The 20,351-nt window shown below is 46.5% G+C and overlaps 1 protein-coding gene across 11 annotated transcripts in view; it reads left to right on the top strand.

Annotated features, from left to right (window-relative positions):
* ubap2l (ubiquitin associated protein 2-like) overlaps window positions 1-20,351 on the top strand; it is a 76,423-nt gene that overhangs the window by 6,047 nt on the left and 50,025 nt on the right. For 8 of the 11 annotated variants that reach the window (XM_067975955.1, XM_067975963.1, XM_067975959.1 and 5 more), the window contains exons 2-8: window positions 8,667-8,796; window positions 11,698-11,775; window positions 13,026-13,136; window positions 14,385-14,553; window positions 15,563-15,652; window positions 16,310-16,352; window positions 19,230-19,363. In XM_067975955.1, coding sequence (XP_067832056.1) covers window positions 8,707-8,796; window positions 11,698-11,775; window positions 13,026-13,136; window positions 14,385-14,553; window positions 15,563-15,652; window positions 16,310-16,352; window positions 19,230-19,363 — 715 coding nt within the window. In that variant the 5' untranslated portion in view covers window positions 8,667-8,706. The remainder of the gene's footprint in view (window positions 1-8,666; window positions 8,797-11,697; window positions 11,776-13,025; window positions 13,137-14,384; window positions 14,554-15,562; window positions 15,653-16,309; window positions 16,353-19,229; window positions 19,364-20,351) is intronic. The other 3 variants (XM_067975964.1, XM_067975962.1, XM_067975958.1) reach the window with 1 other exon arrangement.

The raw sequence follows: 20,351 nt of genomic DNA, 5'->3' as shown, positions 1-20,351 counted from the left end.
GCCTGCTAACTCCTCATCCACTCAGCAGTACCCTGTTAAGGTTACTGCAAAGAGGAGGAGTGCAATTAGATGGAAGCAGAAGACTTTTAGAATAGTTCTTAAGAGACTATGATACAGTACCTCATGAGGCCAGGAAAGTCATTAAGGAAATTAAGCCTGGGCAGTGGGTTACATTCATTTGCAAGCTTGAAGTTGCATAAAAATGATCGTATGTTGTTTTTCTGTCGGGCCAAAGCCTGTTGTAGGTTGTTGTCGAAAAGGTTCCTCTGGGCTCATGCCAGTGGCTGACATTTCTAGGTGCTCTGCAACAGGCCCATGAGGGCATCCTTGGGCACTGTAGAGAGTTCAACATGGAGTTGGTGTCTGACCCGTGAGGGCTGGTGAAGGTGATGCAGTGATCAAAGGCCTATCAATGGGCGGTATTGCACTGTGCACCTATCTAATGGTAGAGTAGTAGCCGTAGGCAGTATTCATACCAACTTTGTAAACACAGGGGAGTGGCAGTGATCCAGAGAGCAGCATCACGGAACCCTTTTGAGGCTGGTGATTAGGATTCGATTGTAGACAGACATGCCCTCAAATATTCCCGAGATCGGTTGTGGTTTGTATCCACAAGTAGGGAGACCACTATTGAGGAATCGAACGGATAGGTGGCTGTCTGACACTGCAAGATTCTGATACAGTCGTGGCCCGTGAAGTAATTGGAGAGAAAAAGAGGTTGAATTTTGCTCTTGAGGAATATATAGACTGGTGCTGCCTTTTATACGGGATCGTGGAGCATTGCAAGGCTTGGAAAGTTTGCATTGCTTTTAATCTAATGCTTTAACATGGCCCTCATGGAGAAGCTATGGAATTCCACAGCCAAATCCCTGGATTTTATCAGGAATCTGTACTCCACCTCCAAGAGTAGGAAAGGCTCACTTGTTCCATCTCAAAAAAAAGTGAGGCAAGGATGCAGCCTTGGTGATGGAAGTTTGGAGCCAAGTCCACGCCCCTGCACACACGGCAGTCTGATACCCGAGTACACCAGGCTGATGGTTGACCAGCCAGTGTGGCTCACCATTGGAACATGGAGAATAGGGAATGAGATTCTTCCCACTTGTTTTCAGATGACCCTTGCAAACCAGTGCCGTAATGGGTACGGTTGTCCTGGCTGGACAAGCAGCAGGAAGCATACCAGTGTTGGTCGGCTGCATGGTTTCAGCTGATTTAAGTTATTGCAGGCCATTCAGCCCCTCGAGCCTGTTCCGCTCTTCAATTAGATCTGTACCATAACTCCACCTACCTGCCTTTGTTCCCTAACCCTTAAACCCTTGTGATTCTAGAGGGTGAGTGTTTTCATTGCATATCAGAGAAATGGAAACCACTTGTGTGGATTTCTTAACAGCTGGTTTGGCGGCTCCCAAATATACTTTTTGATATGGACATCTTGCCGCAGTAAGCAAATTCTCTGGGGCATCTGAATCCAAAGAGAAGACCCAACCCAGGCTTTTATTTCCATGCCCCTCCCCGTTCTTTTGCAGCCATTGACTAGCTGGGCACGCTTCCATGGATGCTGATAGCTCTCCACCCAAGCAGCCACTCTTCCTGACCAAGTGATGGCAGATTGCTCAACAGTGGAGTAAGAATCATGTGAGATTTTGATTTCCCTATTCCAGGGGCATTGCCTTTTTATAATGTTCTCGCTGCTGAAATCAGTTAGCTTGGCACAGATTGTGGTTGTTTTTTTGTTAGGCAAGGGTATAAAGGATTACGGAACAAAGACGGGTAGACTGAGTTAAGGTACAGATCAGCCATGATCTAATTGAATGGCGGAACAGGTTCGAGGGGCTGAGTGGCCTCCTCCTGTTACGATGTTCTGGTCTTTGGGACAAGGTGACTGACTAAGCTACCCAGGGGAGCTCCAGTGTGGGATATTTAAAAAGTCTATAGGCGCTGCAATTAAAATACTCGGAGACGCTGGATTGAAGCGGCCTTCATCTGACATGACTTTGCTTCCTTGGTTATTTTAGGTATCCTTGATAAGGATAACAAATGATACTTCACAAAACAGATGGGAGAGGGTTCGAGTCTCCGAGCTGCCTGTCACTCAGCCGTGTCACAGCTGTGAATAGTTCTCGGCTGAGCTGCTGGGTTGAGTTCATAGACCTTTTGACTTGGTTCTGGTGCGTCTGTCACATTGGCTGATGAGCACCCTTTGTGATCTATTACTGAGCCCACACCTGCCCACTCCTTGCGGTTCAATGCGGGTTTTTAAAATGACGTTCCCGGTTTTCTTTTCCCGTGAAGGAGCTGATTCTTGCTGGTGTATGATCCCGTAAGTGCCAACGACCCTTGGTACTTTGCCCAAGTGGCCATTCCTGGCCTGAGTTTGGGTGGTGAGCAGGCTGTTTGACTGCAGAGCCTGTACCCAATCCTTTCTTTACCTCATGTCCACGTGCATTCTCCAGCAGCAGTTAATACCCAGCAGTCTGGAGCGGACACTTGAGAAATTCCATTGTTCCAAGTTCAATATGTAATTACAAAGTGATGGCTTGTCTGTACTTCATTAAATACAAACATGATGTGTTTGGTAATTAAAACCCAGGACCAATATTATTTGAAGCCTAGGTTTTAAGTCCTTAGATTGGATCATTTGGTAAAAACACAGCCAATGGGCGAACTGAGCCCTACAGGCCAGAAGGTTCCAGATTAGACCTCGTGTGTGTGCTGTACAACCCTCCGAGATCTCTGCGTTCCTCCAGTTCTGGCCTCTTGCACGTCTCCAATTTTCATCACTCCATCAGTTGCGTAGGCCCTAAGCTCTAGAATTCCCTCCCTAAACCTCTCCTTACATCCACTCCTTTAAAACTACCTCTTTCACCAAGCTTTTGGTCACCTGTCCTAATATCACCTTTATGTGGCTCAGTGTCAAATTTTGCTTGATAACACTCTTGTGAAGCACCTTGGGATGTTTTACTATGTTAAATTCACTGTATTTAGATACAGGATGTTGTAGTTGATTGATCTCAGCCAGGAGCTGGGGTGTGACCATGGATAACTAGGGAAACAACATTGCTCTGTGCACAGTGAACTGCACGTTTTGAGTTGCCTAAAGGCTTAGAGGGTAGAAGGCGTCACCTGGTGTGATACTGAGGCTCTCGGACAGCCATGATCCTAGATTTTGCCCCAGTTTGTGCTGAGTTAACTAGCATCGCAGTACGGGTGATGCATACGCCTTTTCCTATGGTGGGGGGGGGAGAGAAATCAGTCAGGGTTCCTACTGTACAGTGGCTGTTTGCTGAAATTGTTTGTGGATGTCGGGTGAGGACACAGTCGGGTTGGGCTGTGATGTCCTGCACAGTAGGCTGACAGCACCCGCTGTCCAAGCTTTGGCGTGAAGATTGACTGCTTGGCTGAGGTAATGGAGAACTGCGGGTGACTATGGATCCCTACCCCAGGAACAGTCAGTAGAGGCCAGGAAATTGAGGTGGGGGGTGGGGGGGAAGAGAATCCAGTAATAAGTTGATTTTTGACACTGTCAGGTTCTGGACTGATGTTCTGTAACTGAATAGATCAGTGGAAATATACGTAGCTATATTTATTTTGAAAAGGAATACAGATTGTCTGGTATATTTCTGGGTCGTTTGCAATATCCCATTTTATCAAGTCATTTCCTGGTAAGACCCATAACATCATACTTATTTCCCCACAGTGGGCAGTTCCTCAGACTTCTCAATCCCTTGAGGACCATATATGTTGAACTATATCCTACAGTATATATTGAACTGTAGGATATTGGGTAAAGCTCAGTTGCAGGACCATTAACTTTTACTTCAGTGCGAAGAAAAGTTCCTGACACTTGGTAGCACGTTAGCTGTGTCAATAATGACTGATCAGTCAGTTCAGTATTGAAATGCTGAGGAGATCCTGGCACTATAGTTGCACTTCATGATTCCTAATGGTAGGTTCTTTCGGTGTTTTTTCAAATGTATTCTTTCCTTAAGACTTGGATGAATTTCTCCCCTTACTTTTTTTGAAAGTAGTGGAACTCTTGGCTGAGTGGAGAGTGCTAATTGCAATGTGTTCTCTGCTTCCATATTTTTTTTCCCCCTCCTTTTGAAGAAGCTGACCTGTACTGCAGGCTGGATCCAGCAGCCCTCCGGTATCATACCCATGTGGCTGTGCTTCAGGCTGTGGGAACCTAGACAGTCAGGTTTGGCAGTTTATGGGGGCATCGGAGTTGAGCCTAGTCCTGTTCTCGCCTGATGGCCACACCTGTGCACATTTCAGCAGGGGTCCCTTGAGCAGAAATGGAATACAAGAAGCATGGCTGACTCTGCTCTCTTCCTCCACCACCCCCCCCCCCAATCCCAGGCATTCATAATGGTTGGTAACCAGTCATACCACAACATTATGCAAAGAACTGAGGTTGTATTTATCAGGAAAGTCTGAACAGGCTGGGGCTCTTTTCTCTAGAAAGGTGAAGGCTGAGGAGTGACCTAATGGAGGTCTTTAAAATTATGAAGGGGTTTGATAGGGTAGATGTAGAGAAGATGTTTCCACTTGTGGGGGAGTCCAAAAATAGGGCTTATTAATGTGATACCCCACTAATAAATCCACTGAGGAATTCAGGAGAAACTTCTTTACCCAGAGAGGTTAGAATGTGGAACTGGATACCACATGGAACAGTTGAAGTGAATAGTGTAGATGGATTTAAGGGGAAGATAGATAAGCACATGAGGGAGAAAGGAGTAGAAGGATATGCTGAGAGGGTGAGATGAAGAGGGGAGGGAGGAGGCTCGTGTCGAGCATCAACACCAGCACAGACCAGTTGGGCCGAATGGCCTGCTTCCTTGTTGTAAATTCTGTGCAAGATGTAAAACATAGTTTGAGTTCATTTACACATCCCTGTTCCTTTTCAACATGAAACCATTGTTTTCTTTTTTTTCCTCTTCCTTTTCCCCCTTTTTTGAAGCAGTTGACTCCAACTGGGCTATAGTCAGCAGCCTCTGTCAGGTACCTCTCTCAAGTGGCCACTCTACATGTGAGTCTAAACAATCTTCAGGTCTCTCCCAACCTCTGCAACCATCTCCCAACCCCTACGTTCCGCCCGCAGCCTCTGATCTCCCAGCTCTGCTCCGCTGCACGTCTACTTGACTGCCAGCAGAGCCTTCAGCCATCTTGCCCCTGCACTTAGGCGCTTCCTCCCTAAGCTCGTCCACCTTGCTAAACACGGAGTGTTGACACATTATTTGACAGTGGGGAGCATCACTGTCTGTCTTCGCTTGTTGTCCACCATTGAGAGTGGGAGCCCTGATTTTTGTTTTTCTCTCCCTCGTCCCTAACATGGGTGCTGAGGCCCATTGCAACAACCTTACTGCCATCCTTGCTGAGATCAGCTACCTCAGCACAACTGAGGGATTGAGATAAAAACGCACAACGTTGGCACCACTCGGCAGGTCCGGCAGCATCTGTGGAGCGGGAAACGGAATTAACGTTTCAGGTCAACAATCTTTATCAGAACTGGAAGAAGTTAGAGATTTAACAGTTTTTAAGCAAGTACAGAGCCTAGGAAAAGGTGGGGAGGGGGGTGGTGAGGAAGCAACAAAGGGTCTGTGATAGGGTAGAGGGCAGGAGTGATTAAATGACAATAGGGAGGATGTGCAGGGCAAAAGGGGTGGTAATGGGACAATAAAGAACCAAAAGATGGGTCCAGAGGAGGTGTAAATGGTTACAGCAGAACTATTACCAGTACCTGCTGTCTGAGAATATGGTGGGTATGATCTAAAGCTGTTGAACTCAATGTTGAGACCGGAAGTGCCTGTTTGAAGGATGAGGTGCTGGTCCTCGAGCTTACGTTGAGCTTTATTGGAATAGTATAGGAGGCCGAGGACAGAGAGTGGGATGGAACATTGTTTTCCAGTAGAACATGCTTTACAGGGCACAGTTATTACTTGATCAGCCCATACCAAGTTATCTACAGTGACGTTTTAAAAAAAAATGTTGGATAGGTGTGATCAGTTGACGCATAATAAATGAACCATGTATTTAAATGTGAAATGGGTGTGAATCATAGAAAATTTATGACACGGAAGGAGGCCATCATGTCCGCGCCAGCCGAAAATGAGCCACCTAGCCTAACCCCACTTTCCAGCACTTGGCCTGTAGCTTTGTAGGTCACGGCTCTTCAGGTGCACATCCAAGTACTTTTTTAATGAGTTGAGGGTTTCTGCCTCTATCACCCTTTCAGGCAGTGAGTTCCAGACCCCCACCACCCTCTGGGTGAAAACATTTTTCCTCCGCTCCCCTCTAATCCTACCAATTACTTTAAATCTCTGCCCCCTGGTTATTGACCTCTCTGCTAAGGGAAATGGGTCCTTCCTATCCACTCTGTCTAGGCCCCTCATAATTTTGTACACCTCAATTAAATCTCCCCTCAGCCTCCTTTGTTCCAAAGAGAACAACCCCAGCCTATCCAATCTTTTCTCATAGCTAAAATTCTCCAGAACTGGCAACATCCTCGTAAATCTCCTCTGTACCCTCTCTCGTGCAATTACGTCCTTCCTTTATTATGGTGACCAGAACTGTATGCAGTACTCAAGCTGTGGCCTAACCAATGTTTTATACAATTCCAGCATAACCTCCCTGCTCTTATTTTCCTTTATTAGCCAAGGCACAGAATATATCTCATGCCTTCTTAACCACCTTATCTACCTGTCCTGCTACCTTCAGGGATCTGTGGACATGCACTTCAAGGTCCCTTACTTTCTCTCCACCTTTCAGTATCCTCCTATTTATCTATCTTTTAAACTTGTGTTTTGGTGAAATACTCGTCATTTATGGTAAACGGTGCCCATGTAGGGGAATAGGGAACACTTCCATTTTGATCTTGCTACTCTGATTTAGTATTTGTTGCAAGTGAGGCAACAGTCCTTTGCAAACCTCAACAGTGTTATGAGCATTGAAGTATACTGGGTTAAGTGCAATTTCCCTATAATGTATTGGCGCTCCCACCAATACGAGCACTGTTTTATTTGATGGGGGGCTGGGATTCATAAGATCATTAAGATGAAATAACTAAAATTCAAGGTACTTTTACAGTCGTGCAGCTGAAGTGCGTGTTGCACTTTAACTATTAAAGGTTCCTGTAATTTAGCAATAACAATTACCAGAAAGTTAAGTGCTGCTGCTGCCATTACCTGAATTATGCCCCTTCTCTTCAATCCCTCCACAGTCTTGTTGCTTTCTACCTCCTGTGACCTCCTCCAGCCTACGTCCTTCCCCACAGCCTCTACAATTCCAACTCCGTCTGGTCTGCTACGTTTCCTTCCACTACACTGTTGGTGGAAGAGCTTTCAGCCATCTTCCCCCGCCCCCCTCACCAACTCTCAGGATCTCCCTAAACCCTGGTTCAGTTTGCTACATATCTCCCCACCTTCAAATGTTTCCTTAAAACCTACTATTTCAACCATGCCAGCCATCTTTTCCTAACCTCCCCGGGGCTACCCCTACTAAAGGGTCTGACCCTGAATTGTGTAAGCTGTAGGACATTTTACTACTTTACAGATGCTTGTTTAAATGTAACTCGGTGGCCACAGCAGTTGGGGCTGAGCTTGTTGAAATCTTCACTGCTCTCAAGTATGTCGTTTGATCTCCGTACTGCTCGTCAGTGTAAATACTAATAACTGAGGAAACTTGGTGAAGCGTTGTTTTAGACAGTGGGCTCTCACCTCTGGGACATGGGTTCAAATCCACCTCAGGAGGAATGAATGGAGTTCTCGGTCTGCCGGCTCTAAGGGACCCACGTGAAATTGAGTTTGTGGTAGTCTTGGTTCTACTAAGCATGGGCCTGTAGTTGAAAACGCTGCCTAATTTGCAAATATTGGTGATTACATTGCCTGCTGTGCAGATGCTGTAATGTTACACTGGTCCAGCTGTTGTTGAAGGTTGAGACAGCAACTACTTGCATTTATATTTAATGTAGTAAAATGTCCCAAGGCGCTTCACAGGAGCATTATCAATCAAAATTTGACACAAATGTAAGGAGATATAAGGACAGGTGCTTGGTCACAGAGGTAGGTTTTAAGAAGTGTCTTAAAGGAGGGTAGAGATTTTGGGGGGAATTCCAGAGCTTAGGGCCTAGGCAGCTGAAGGCACGGCCGCCAATGGTGGAGTGAAGGAAATCGGGGATGCGCAGAAGGCCAGAATTGGAAGAGCGCAGAGATCTCGGAGGGTAGTGGGGCTGGAGGAGGTTACAGAGATAGGGAGGGGCAAGGCCATGGATTGATTTGAAAACAAGGATGAGAATTTTAATTGCTGCACTGGGAGCTAATGTAGGTTAGGGAGCATAGGGGTGATGGGTGAACGGGACTTGGTGCGAGTTAGGACACAGCAGCAGAGTATTAGATGAGCCAAAGTTTACGGAAGTGCTTTACTCTGCATCTAACTGTGCTGTAGTACTGGGAGTCAGTATCCAGCACTGTAGCACAGTTAGATGCAGAGCAAAACTCTGCCTCACCCTCCAACCTTAGCATTCAGTCCCTCAGCACTCGGGTCCCTCCCCTTTGAGCGCAAAATTAACAAAAGTCCTAATTTTTAAAGGTGACTAATCAAAGTTGATTTCTTTACAGTTTAGGTTTTGAGTTTGTGGGCACCTCTTCATTTGCTCCTCTTTTTCCCTGTAGGTTTGTACCTTGTAAATACTGTTATTTGTATATACTGTAAATGATGACATCGGTGGGCGCCAATCGAGCCCGGGGCAACTGGGATCAGACACAGACGCAGAATCAGACACAGCAGAAACAGCGGCCACAGGTAATCATTTTGGAGTGGGCAGATAAAATGCTTTGTTGCTTATGACCTTTTAAACCTTTACTCTCCTCTCTCGGTGGTGGTGGTGGTGGTGAGTTGTTGAGCTGAGCTGCAGTTCCACAGGCTTTGGTAGCCTGGTATCTTGCACAAGTACTCGTTCTTCATGTACGAGCCTAGACAGTGAGTGTCGGCAAGCTAGTTCGGACTAGGAGTATCATAGAACAGCTGCTTCCTCTCCTGTCCTGTGTCCACACGTGTACTTTCGAGCGGGGTTTTATAAGGATATGCTGGTAGGGTTAGACGAAGAGGGGTGGTTGGAGGCTCGCATGGAGCATAAACGCCGGCATAGACCAGTTGGGCTGAATGGCCTGTTCCTGTGCGATTAGACTCTTATGTAACTACACAGTGATCAAGAAGCTTTTGTGGGGTTTTTGTTTGTCCTCTCCCTATCCCAGGAACATGATTGGAAAAAAAAATGTAGTTCCTCCCTGCTGCTTTTAAGTTACCGGTCACCTCAAGCTGTCCCCCCCTCCTCCTCCTTCCCCCCCCCCCACCCCCCCAGATCTGGAACCCAAAGTTTACAAGCATTTTCCAATCTGCAAACTTCCCTTGCCAAACAGCAATTGAACTCTGATTGCCCCAGAGTTGTTTGCTCACAGGAATTAGACAATTGCTTCAAGGCAGCCACTCCTTAGCAGCAAAATAATACGTAATCGCAAGACGTTGCATTGTGCGGGGCGCATGGGGGAGTTCACCGGTTTTATTTGAAGTATGGTTGGGTGTGTTTTAAGGATTGTCATTTTGTTTGGTAGTGATTCTACATCAAGGAGTAATGTGGTTTTCTGTTACACTTTCAAATTGCTCCTTCTGTGTTGCAGCTAAATGCAATTCCCTGGACCCACAGTCTGTGTTCAGTTGTATGATCTCCCCCAGTATAGTGGCGGGGTGCTGCTACTTCAGCTTGTTGGGGTTCAGTGGGGGGGGGGGGGGGGGGGTAGAGAAATTGGCTGGGGATCCTGTCCTGATCACTGTCTCGCGATACTGCCCCCACCCCCTCTCGTTCAACTGGAAATTGTTTGGTGAGGGCAGACTCCATCTTGCACAGTTAATAGTCTGCCAATATCACTGATCCACTTGCGGGTGAAGGCCCGCTTGGTTGAAGTGCCAGAGGATGTCCCGTAACCCTGCAACTGCATCACAGCACAATTCAGTGCCTTCTGGAGAGGAGGAAAATGGGAGGAGTTCGAGGAACCAAATCCAATCCAAATTTGTTGTTGTGGACTTCAATTAGTGTGTAAACTGGCTGAACTGCTTATGACTTATCCTTGATCTTATGGGATCAGCAACATAACCGGTCACAATTTTCCTCCCTAGTATTAAGAGGGAGTGTACAATTTGCACCAATTGTGCATCGTCTCTACGGGTGGTGTCATATTACTGCACAACATTGCTTTTGCCCATTTTGTTTCCTCCTGCCTAAAGGCACTGTTCCCTGCTGGGCTATCGTTTGATAGGCCCCTGGTACATAACCTAATTGGCCATTCATCGATTAGCGTGTGTTGATACGCTGTCTGGTATGGGCAGGGTCAGTTCTCGGTATCGCAGCTGAAACTGATCCTGCTCGCACCCGACTTCAGCGTACAGTTAGCGACCAAAAGCGGAAGCCAGTTGATTATTTTTCCTTTCTTGCTGTCACGTGTCCCTTTCCTAACCCAGGAGTACTGAGGCCAGTTAGTACATTTGGGAGGAGAGGTAAGGGGAGAAAATCATGAGGAGGAATATAGACACAGATAGTAGTGCACATATTTATAGTGGTATATATTGATGGCGCAGTGCTTCTTTGAGTGTCATGGCAACACTTTTCCCAGTGATACTATAGCAAACAGAAGATGATCTATTTCTGTACGTATTGTATGGGGGGGTTGATTGTGTGGGTTAAGAGTTCATCTACGTACCTAATACTGGCTAGAACATGGGAGTGCTGGAAAAGGGACTATTTCAGTGCTGTGATTAGACATATTTAGTATAGTGGTGCCGATACAATATACGGAAAATCACATTCGCACCGATCCACTTCAGTGCTATGCTGTGTGTTTTATCGTGCAGTGCTCTGAATTAATTGCCTCAAATTGATCTAACCGCTGCAACCATGAGTACTTCACCCCAGGGTCCTACAGCTCAATGTGTTATTACCAGACAAAACCTGATCTCCAAATTATAAAAAGGCTATATAGGTACTGGAGAATGTGCAAAAAAAATGTACAGGTATGATACCAGAACTGAGAGGTTATAATTGTCAGGAAAGATTGAACAGGCTGAGGCTCTTTTCTCTCAAAGAGAAGGCTGACCTGATAATGGTATTTGAAATTATGAAGGGGTTTGATAGAGTGGATGTGGAGCAGATGTTTCCACTTGTGGGGGAGACCAAAACTAGGGGGCCATAAATATAAGAGAGTCACTAATAAATCCAATGGGGAATTCAGGAGAAACTTCTTTACCCAGAGAATGGTGAGAATGTGGAACTCGCTGCCACGTGGAGTAGTTGAGGCGAATAGCATAGATGCATTTAAGGGGAAGCTCGATAAACACAAGGGAGAAAGGAATTGAAGGTAATGCTGATGAGGAGGGGAGGGAGGAGGCTCATGTGGAGCACAAACATCGGCATAGACCAGTTGGGGCCCGAATGCCCTGTTTCTGTGCTGTATGTTCTACATAATTCTGTGTAACCCACGTTTGGAATGAAGCCAATAACGAGAGATGCTGGGTGTTTTTTTCCACAGTTCAGATATTTCTCTCACCCACCATTACACTTTTCTGACACACCAGTGAAACCGTGAGGGAAAATATTTAGCCATTTATGGCTGGCTCTTGTCTATCACTTTTTTTCTCCTCCCCTTTCCGAAGGCTACAGCAGAGCAGATACGAATTGCACAGATGATTTCGGACCACAATGATGCTGACTTTGAAGCGAAAGTAAAGCAGGTCAGTATTGAAGGCAAATAAAACTGGGGTAACCCTAATGCTGGAAACTTTTCCAAAGGTGTTCTCGTTTGGGGTACTGGGTGGAGTGATATGGGCTAAGCCACTGTTTTATGGTGACTATCAAATTCTGGTTTTATTATGAGATTCTGGAGTTTTGGGGATCACCTTTCATGATTGTCTTCCCGGAAAAACAAAGTGTGTTGCAGTATATAAAGAGGCTGCTGTTTTATGATAACTGTACAAGTCAATTTTTGAATTTCATTACATGAGATTGAGAGGGTGCAGTGGAGATTAACCAAAATGGTACCAGGGGTGAGGCACTTCAATAATATTGGGAGACTAGAGAAGCTGGGACTGTTTGTTTTTAGGGCAAAGAAAGTTAAGGGGAGATTCAATAGAGGCATTCAAAATTATGACTGGTTTTGATAGAGTAAATAAGGAGAAACTGTTTCCACTGGCAGATGGGTCGGTAACCGGAGGACACAGATTTAAGATAATTGGCAAAAAATCCAGGGGGGCAATTCTTTTACGCAGCAAGTTATGATCTGGAGTGGGTGGTGGAAGCAGATTGAATAGTAACTTTCAAAAGGGAATTGGATATATACTTAAATAGGAGAAATTTGCAGGGCTATGGGGAAAGAGCAGGGGAGTGGGATTAATTGGATAGCTCTTTCAAAGAGCCGGCACAGACATGATGGGCCAAATGGCCGCCTTCTGTGCTGTATAATTTTATGATTGAGAGTTTTTTGCTATTTAAGGATTGAGTTCCACAATGCTATAAGTTTTTTCTGACAAAACTGATTAGGAACCATTGTGTGTTAGAATAGATTAATTTGCACACTTCCTGGGAGCGGTATTTGTGCCAAGGGATGGGAAACGTCGCTTTATCCATTTGAGCATCATTCTCCCATTTGGGAATAAAACCGTCTAAACGTATGGAGGATAATAGAACTGTAGACGTCTCCATGGGCTTTCTGTACCCTGGTCGCTGAGTATCATCCAGTGCCTCAGGCTGATGAAGCCTTTTCTCGTGCCATCTGTTCCTGTGGGCTTTCAGTAACTGTGAGCTCCGTTAATGTTTGAATTGTTCTCGGGCAGATTTGTACTTGAGGGGGGCTCCTGCCTCCACAAAGGCCTGTACTGAGTGTACATCGGCATTATTGCAGTCTGCGATTCACTGGTCACTCCTGCTCGCGCCTGTGCAAAAGGTAACGTGAACTGACTGATGAGCTGCCTCTTCTGTTCCGCAGCTGATTGACATCACAGGCAAGAACCAGGATGAGTGCATGATTGCTCTGCACGATTGCAATGGCGACGTCAACAGGGCCATCAATGTACTCCTGGAAGGAAACCCAGATACGGTACTGCTTTTATGTATAACTTTTGGGGACAGTAGAGAATGAGGAAATGGCTTGGATTGTATATTACTCGAGACATTGCTGTTTGTGTGTGTGTGTGTGTGTGTGGGTTTGTTCATTAAATCTTTCTGTTCTGTTCCCAGTTTCCCTTGGTCTCCCTATGCCTTGCCCAGCAAGAGTGGTCCGCCTTTTCGCAGGCTGCAGCTGGGGGCTATGAAAATGCTGCTCATGGATAAATCTGTTTTTTTTTGCCACTTTGCAATAGTATGTCTGAGATTAGGAGCCCAGCAGGGGATGGGTGGAGGAGGGTGAAACAATGTCCCTCTACTTTGTGTGAGACCATGCATTGATGCTCCAGTCTACTGCTGAGCTTTACAGATCAGTGGACTAAATCTTGGCATGTACTATAACTCCAACTGGGAATGCTAACTTTCCTTCCCTGTGGAAGTATTACTAGATGCCCAGGAGAGGATCTACTTCCAGTTTCCTGAATTCGTGCTGGGTGATGGGCATTGGCAGCTCTCCGGTACCAATCACCATTCCCTTTGGTCTCTACATTGAGTGTTTACAGGCTTTTCAGCAGATGGGCACCACAGCCAAGCCCAAAGACTGTACTTAATCCACCTGGACCAGCTTGACGTTTTTCCGTTTCCCCATGCCTCTCATCCTGTAGCCTCTCTGAGTGAGATTGCCAACTTGGTGCTACATTCAGAGCAATTTTGTGTTCCAGGCTTTAGCGCACTAGGAACTGAATCGAGACTGCTGAAACTCAATTCATGAAGGACCTTTGCAGCCATCAGACCTGAGCTGGATTTGAGTCCTTTTCCTGGAGCTGAAGGGCCAGATTCGAACCCAAAGCACCACCCCTGCATGGCTGTACTTTAACATTATATCTTACAGCTAAGATTCAGTAAAAGCAGCTTCTTCTGTACATACCTGCTTTGATCTCACTTCCCTGGCCTGCCCAATTCAGAACTGGAACATAAAAGATATTGTGGCTTTAGAATCCTAAAAAATTTCAATTGACTCCATGATGCATGTTTTCTTGAAGTTGAACTTAATTGTGTCTCAGTCGTCAGAATGTCGCACTGACAAGTGGGAAAGGAGATCTGATCTGTCTAACTGAATAAGTGAGAATGGGGAAAGAGTGTGAATTCATCCCCGTGTAGGGGATTATTTATTGACAGCACCTGTCTCTTGTGATCATGGTTGGTCAGCCTATCCGTTTATTTACACCTCTTATTTTCCCAGGATTCTTGGGAAATGGTGGGGAAGAAAAAGAGCTTGGCAGGACAGAAGGAAACTGGTCTGGTGGAAGGAAACGAAGAAGGCAAAGAAATGCGCGACAGAGACCGGGAATTCAGCCGAAGGCGCGTGGGCGCAGGCAGGAGAGGAAGGGGAGCAAGCCGGGGCAGGGAGTGTAAGTGCACGATTGACGAGAGTCCTGAGGCTGCCTCGTGAGGCATTCGCAACTTTATATAGAATTACATTGGTCTGTTTCTGTGCTGTAAAATTCATTCGGCCCAACTGGTCCATGCCCATGCTCCACATGAGCCTCCTCTCCCACCCCTCTTCATCTCACCCTATCAGCATATCCTTCTGTTCCTTTCTACCTTGTGTGCTTATCTAGCTTCCCCTTAAATGCATCTGCGTTATTCGCCTCACCACTCCCATGTGGAAGTGAGTTCCACATACTCACCACTCTCTGGGTAATGAAGTTTCTTCTGAATTCCTTGTTGGATTTATTAATGACTATCTTTTATTTATGGCCCCTGGTTTTGGACTCTTCCCCCAACTAGTGGAAACATCCCTAAAACTACCCGATCATTAGGTCACCCCTCAACTGTCTCTTTTCTAGAGAAAGAGCCCCAGATGGCCATGGGTTCAAGTGCCAGTAGTGGAGAACGTATCTAGGTTAACACTCCCGCCATACTGAATGCTGCATTGTCTGAGGTTACACTGCGGTCTTGGTTGCCTGTACATATGGACGTTAAAGGAAGAAAGATCTTGCATTTCTGTCGTGCCTTTCACAACCTCAGGATGTCCAAAAGCGCTTTACAGGCAATGAAGTACTTTCAAAGTGTAGTCACTGTTGTAATGTAGGAAACGCGGCAGCCAATTTACGTACAGCAAACTCCCACAATGTGATTTGACCTGATCATCTGTTCTAGTGATGTTGGCTGAGGGATAAATATTGGTCAGGACACCCGGGAGAATTCCCCTGCTCTTCTTCCAATCGTGGCCATGGGATCTTTTACATCCGCCTGAGGGGGCAGACGGGGCCTCGGTTTAATGTCTCATTTACCTACTGAGCCACCGGGGGAGTTTTCAATGGTATAGGGTGCTCCTTTATTTTGCAATGACTGTGCTTGTTAGTTTATAGAGCAGTCGATAATATAATGCTTCAATTGGATTTCTCTCCTTCGCAGTTCGGGGCCAGGAGAATGGGCTGGATGGAGCAAAGAGTAGTGGAACCTTTGGCAGGACCTCTGAGAGAGGCAGGCGGGGAAGAGGCAGAGGTAAGTAGCTTCAGAGTACAGCTTTCGCTCGACAACGCCTCCCAAACCCACAGTTTCTACCACCTAGAAGGACAAGGGGCAGCAGGTGCATGAGAACATCACCACCTCCAGGTTACCCTCCGAGTCACACGACATCCCGACTTGGACATATATCGGCCGTTCCTTCATCGTCGCTGGGTTAATAACCTAGAACTCCCTCCCGAACAGCACTGTGGGAGCACCTTCACCACAAGGTGGATAGTACACGGTTCAAGAAGGCGGCCCACCACCACCTTCTCAAGTGTCAACTAGGGAATGGGCAATAAACACTGGCCTTGCCAGCGACGCCCAAGAATCAATTTTGAAGAATTCACGGTAGCATCTTGTTGCCACGTACTTAAGCACCAGAGATTAGAGTGTTTAACACCTGTGGGGCGTAGTGGGGAGAGGAGGAGTGCTGACCAGAGGCTTAGTGCAGTGCCACACCAAGGGCTTAACTGCTCAGCGTGAGCCGCATATGGGCAGAGACACCTAGGTGGAAGCTTAGGAGCCATGTGAGCTTGTGATTTGATGAGGGTTTCCTCAGGATACAAAGGGACAAAACTTTGCGTTTAAAAATTGACCCCGTCGATGCAATTCTGTGAACTGAAACCTTTCTAAATCTTGTTTTGCTATCAGGCTTGGGTCGGAGAGGAGGACGGTTTTCTGCTCAAGGAATGGGGTAAGTTGCTTCTCTTGAACCTAACTTTCAGACATTAAACTGTGTGTGCTGTTTAAGCTGCTGAGCCGTGTGCCTGGATCCCTATGTATTCAAGCCAGCCAACAATAAGCTTATTTAACACTGGGTGGTGGTGGGGTCAGTTTGAGAAGCTAACTTACAATTTTTTTTATAATTTCTAGATATAAATGCCGTGTACTATCCACCTACTCTATGCCGTAAATATAAACCAGTGAAACGCGTCAGGAGGAAGAACTTCTTTACACAAAGGGCGATACACGTCTGGAATAATGTGCCAGACAGGGTATAGAGTCGCAGACTTTAGGGGAGTTCAAAACATAGATGCCAGCCTGGGATAGTCGGGGTGCTAGGGTGATAAGCCTCAGTTGAAGTGTCAGGGTACTTGAGAGATGAGCTGCATTTAGTCCAATGGCTTTTTTCCCTTTATAGTTGTAAATGCAGAGGACACACGAGGGCATCTTGGGGCACACACTGCCTGTGTGAAAAGACAGAGTGGCACCCAGAAAATGATGCAGCAGCTCCCGCTTATCAGCAGCATAAAGAAAGAATGAATTAGCATTTATATAGCGCCTTTCGCGACCTCAGGACGTGTTGTATTGCAGGACCACTGTTGTAATGTAGGAAGCGCGGCAACCAATTTGTGCAAAGCAGGATCCCACAAACAGCAATGTGATAATGACCAGACAATCTTTTAGTGATGGTTGAGGGATAAAAGCAGGATCCACATTCCTCTTCCCCCCCCCCCCCCCCCGCCCCCCCCCCACCATTCTATGTCACTTGCTGTATAAACTTCAGACAAAGAAACTGGCAGCAAATGTTCTTGCTAGATTTGCCTTTTCATTGTGTTTGACCGTTTCCCCATTGGATGTGGTGAGTTGGTTTAAGATACCAAGTTGCTGCAGCTGCCCTAAAGACATCCCAGCTTCGAGGCACGTTGCTAAATTGAACCGACTGATAAATCTTGCCGGGGTGGAAATGTGTTTTTCGCTTTGGTGTTGACAGGATTGTAGCTTTGTTTATCCTGATGGTTGGAATTCTTTAGCTGATATATTCGCAGCCACTAAATTACAGCATAGGCTTCCAAACTGGAATCGCTGGGGCCTGGGGAATTCCATGGTTTCATATTCCTAGAGAGAGAGACACGTGTGTATGTATGTGTGTGTATGTATGTGTGTGTATGTATGTGTGTGTATGTATGTGTGTGTGTGTGTGTGTGTGTGTGTGTGGTTATACTGTTGATAACAATAGGGGCTGTTATCAGCGGACCGTGATGAGGAAAGTGTTGCAAGTTTCCGATGTAAATGCACTTGTGGATGTCATCTGACTATTGCTCTGGTACAAAGTTTAACAAAGTGTTGCAAATTGTGACCTCTAACGTGTGATGTGTTTTGACGCTTTTGTAAATACAATAGGAGTTTGGTCCATTGGGAAAAGTTGTTTGTGGTTTGCAGATCTCCAGTGTTTGTGACATTATTTCTGCAATGTGCTGTCACTAGCACAATATCTTAAAGTCTGCACTGGGATTTGTGGTTCAGATGCCTCCTGAGCTCTCCTCAGGTATGCAAGAAGTTGTGGCAGTGTTCATTGCAGGCTGAGTGACTCCCAGACTGAGCAAAGTGAATTTTCATCTTCCTCTTCTGAGGGCAGTGGCCTTTCCGAGGTACAGTTCCACAAGTCCCTCGGCACCTTGCCTGAAAGGTAACGGCTGAAGTATGAGTCGGGACGGGGAGTGTGGGTGGTGAAGCATCATAAACTGCAGCAATGATTTGCTGTAAATCAGATCCCATTGAGAAATTGCCCCTGGAGCTTGTTAATGCAGAAGGACAGTACTTGGAGTAGATTGTGCTCCAGGATTTGTCGGATGTTGCTTGTCCTAATCACAGCTGAGCTGGATCCAGTCTTTTTATTTTTCGCGGGGGACACTGACAAAGCTACATTTATTGCTCATGAGAAGGCAATGAGGTTGTTTGTACAACTGAGTGGCGTTCTGGGCCACTACAAGGGATATTAAGTCACATGACGGCCAGACCAGGTAGGGGTGGCAGGTTTTACGGTCACTATTTTTGGTGACCAGCTTTAGTGAATTCGGCTTCACAACTTGCTGTGGCATTTGAACACTCCATATTTTGGATACCCTGACTGAATGTTGCAATCTCTGTGGTGTTATCACATGGTGGCACTTTCTAACAGGGAAGATCAAGTGACAGGATAACGCTGGGATGCTGTTTATAACTAGAGCAAGGCCTGCTTGCAGGAGGGTCGGTAAACAGAGGACTCCGATTTAAGATAATTGGCAGAAGAACCAGAGGAGATGAGAATTTTTTTTTTTAAACGCAGCGAGTTGTGAAACGTGGAAGGGAGGAGGAAATGTGAGTCAGTTGCAGTTATCACAGTTCTTGAAGTCGCTTCTTAAAAGACTGTTGTGTACACGTACTTGCTGGATCCAACAGAATGTGATAAAAGTTTGCAGCACGGAAAGAGGCCATTCGGCCCATTGTGCCTGTGCCGGCTCTGTGCTGTAGCAATCCCACTGCCCTGCTCTCTCCCCGTGGCCGTGCTTCCTCTGCCTCAAATATTTTTCCGATTTTTTTTTTTCCCTTAAAAGATCCAATGTCCCAGCCTCGACTGTTCCCTGCGGCAAAGCATTGCATTCGTCAGCAACCCACTGCGTGAAGGAAATTTCTCCTTGCCTCTTGTGAGCCCTCCCAAGAAAGGAAACACTTTGTTAGCATCTAGCCTTTGTATTTTACAGGCGACTCTCTTACTGCCCCCATGCATTTTGCTGCCATTGAATTAATTGTGCGGTTTGGTGGGGTGGGGAGGGAGGGAGGGAGGAGTTCCGGGGAGAGTCTGTATTAGGTGTTGTGTTCGTTTGTGTTTCAGAACGTTTAATCCCGCTGATTACACGGACCCCGCCAGCACAGACGAGTACTACGGGAACCCCAACCCTGCGTGGAACAGCGCCGGCAGCTTCGAACCCGACGACGGAACAAGTAAGCAGCTTGCCAATCAATTTGTGGAGCGTGAGAATTGGGTTTAGCAGTGGTGAGAAACGCTAGCGAAAATGTCCGATTGCGATTAGCTTTTTTTTTTGGAAAAGAGGAAACTCTTTCTGGCTACTTGTGAATCTGTCATTACAGTGAAATGTTTAAATGGGAAGTGTGTCCTGCTGAATTGTGCTGCAGTCCGAAATGTTCATGAATGGCTCACGTTTCTCTGCTGTCCAGGAGCAAACTCATGCTTCACCTTATCTCCTATGAGCTCCCCCTGATGGCTTGGAGAGTAAAATGCACTCTCTAGCATGTTAATAGAATCATAGAATGATACAGTGCAGCAGGAGGCCATTCGGCCCAACGTGGCTATGCCGGCTCTTTGAAAGAGCTATCCAATTAGTCCCACTCCCCTGCCCTTTTTCCCCCCATAGTCCTGCAAAATGTTCCCCTTCAAGTATTTATCCATTTCCCTTTTGAAAGTTATTAATGAATCTGCTTCCTCCACCCTTTCAGGCCGTGCATTCCAGCGTTACTGAGTCATTGAGACCGGTTTTGTTCTCTGATCTGTGCACTGGTTTCTGAGCCAGGTTTTGGGGTGCAGCCATTCCTCCCTCGACTTGGAAGGAGCAAATTAGCAAGTATCTCTGCTCCTGACTGTTAGCCGCTGATCCAGCTGTTGGCTGTGTTGCTGCCTTACTTGCTGTGTGCTGCAGACAGCACAATTCCCCCGGGCTTCACTGATGCCCTGGTCCTTCTGCAGCACCGACCGTAGTGCATTCCTGATACTGCCCAGAGAGTGGGCATGTGTGGATGTTGGTTGAGGGCAGGGTGGGGATGCCCTCCATGGTCAGGTAGCCAGACCCCCCTGCTGCCTAGGCTCACCCGTGCAGAATGGGCGAGGTACTTGAGGGCTGCTGGTGCCTGTGAAACTGTGTCAGCACCTTCAGGAGGGGAGAAAATGATACATTGGGGAGTGGAGGGCAGAGGG

Source organism: Heptranchias perlo, chromosome 44, assembly GCF_035084215.1.
Source record: "Heptranchias perlo isolate sHepPer1 chromosome 44, sHepPer1.hap1, whole genome shotgun sequence".
In the NCBI taxonomy this organism is placed as follows: Eukaryota; Metazoa; Chordata; class Chondrichthyes; order Hexanchiformes; family Hexanchidae; genus Heptranchias; species Heptranchias perlo.
This window is presented reverse-complemented; position numbering and strand designations above follow the sequence as displayed.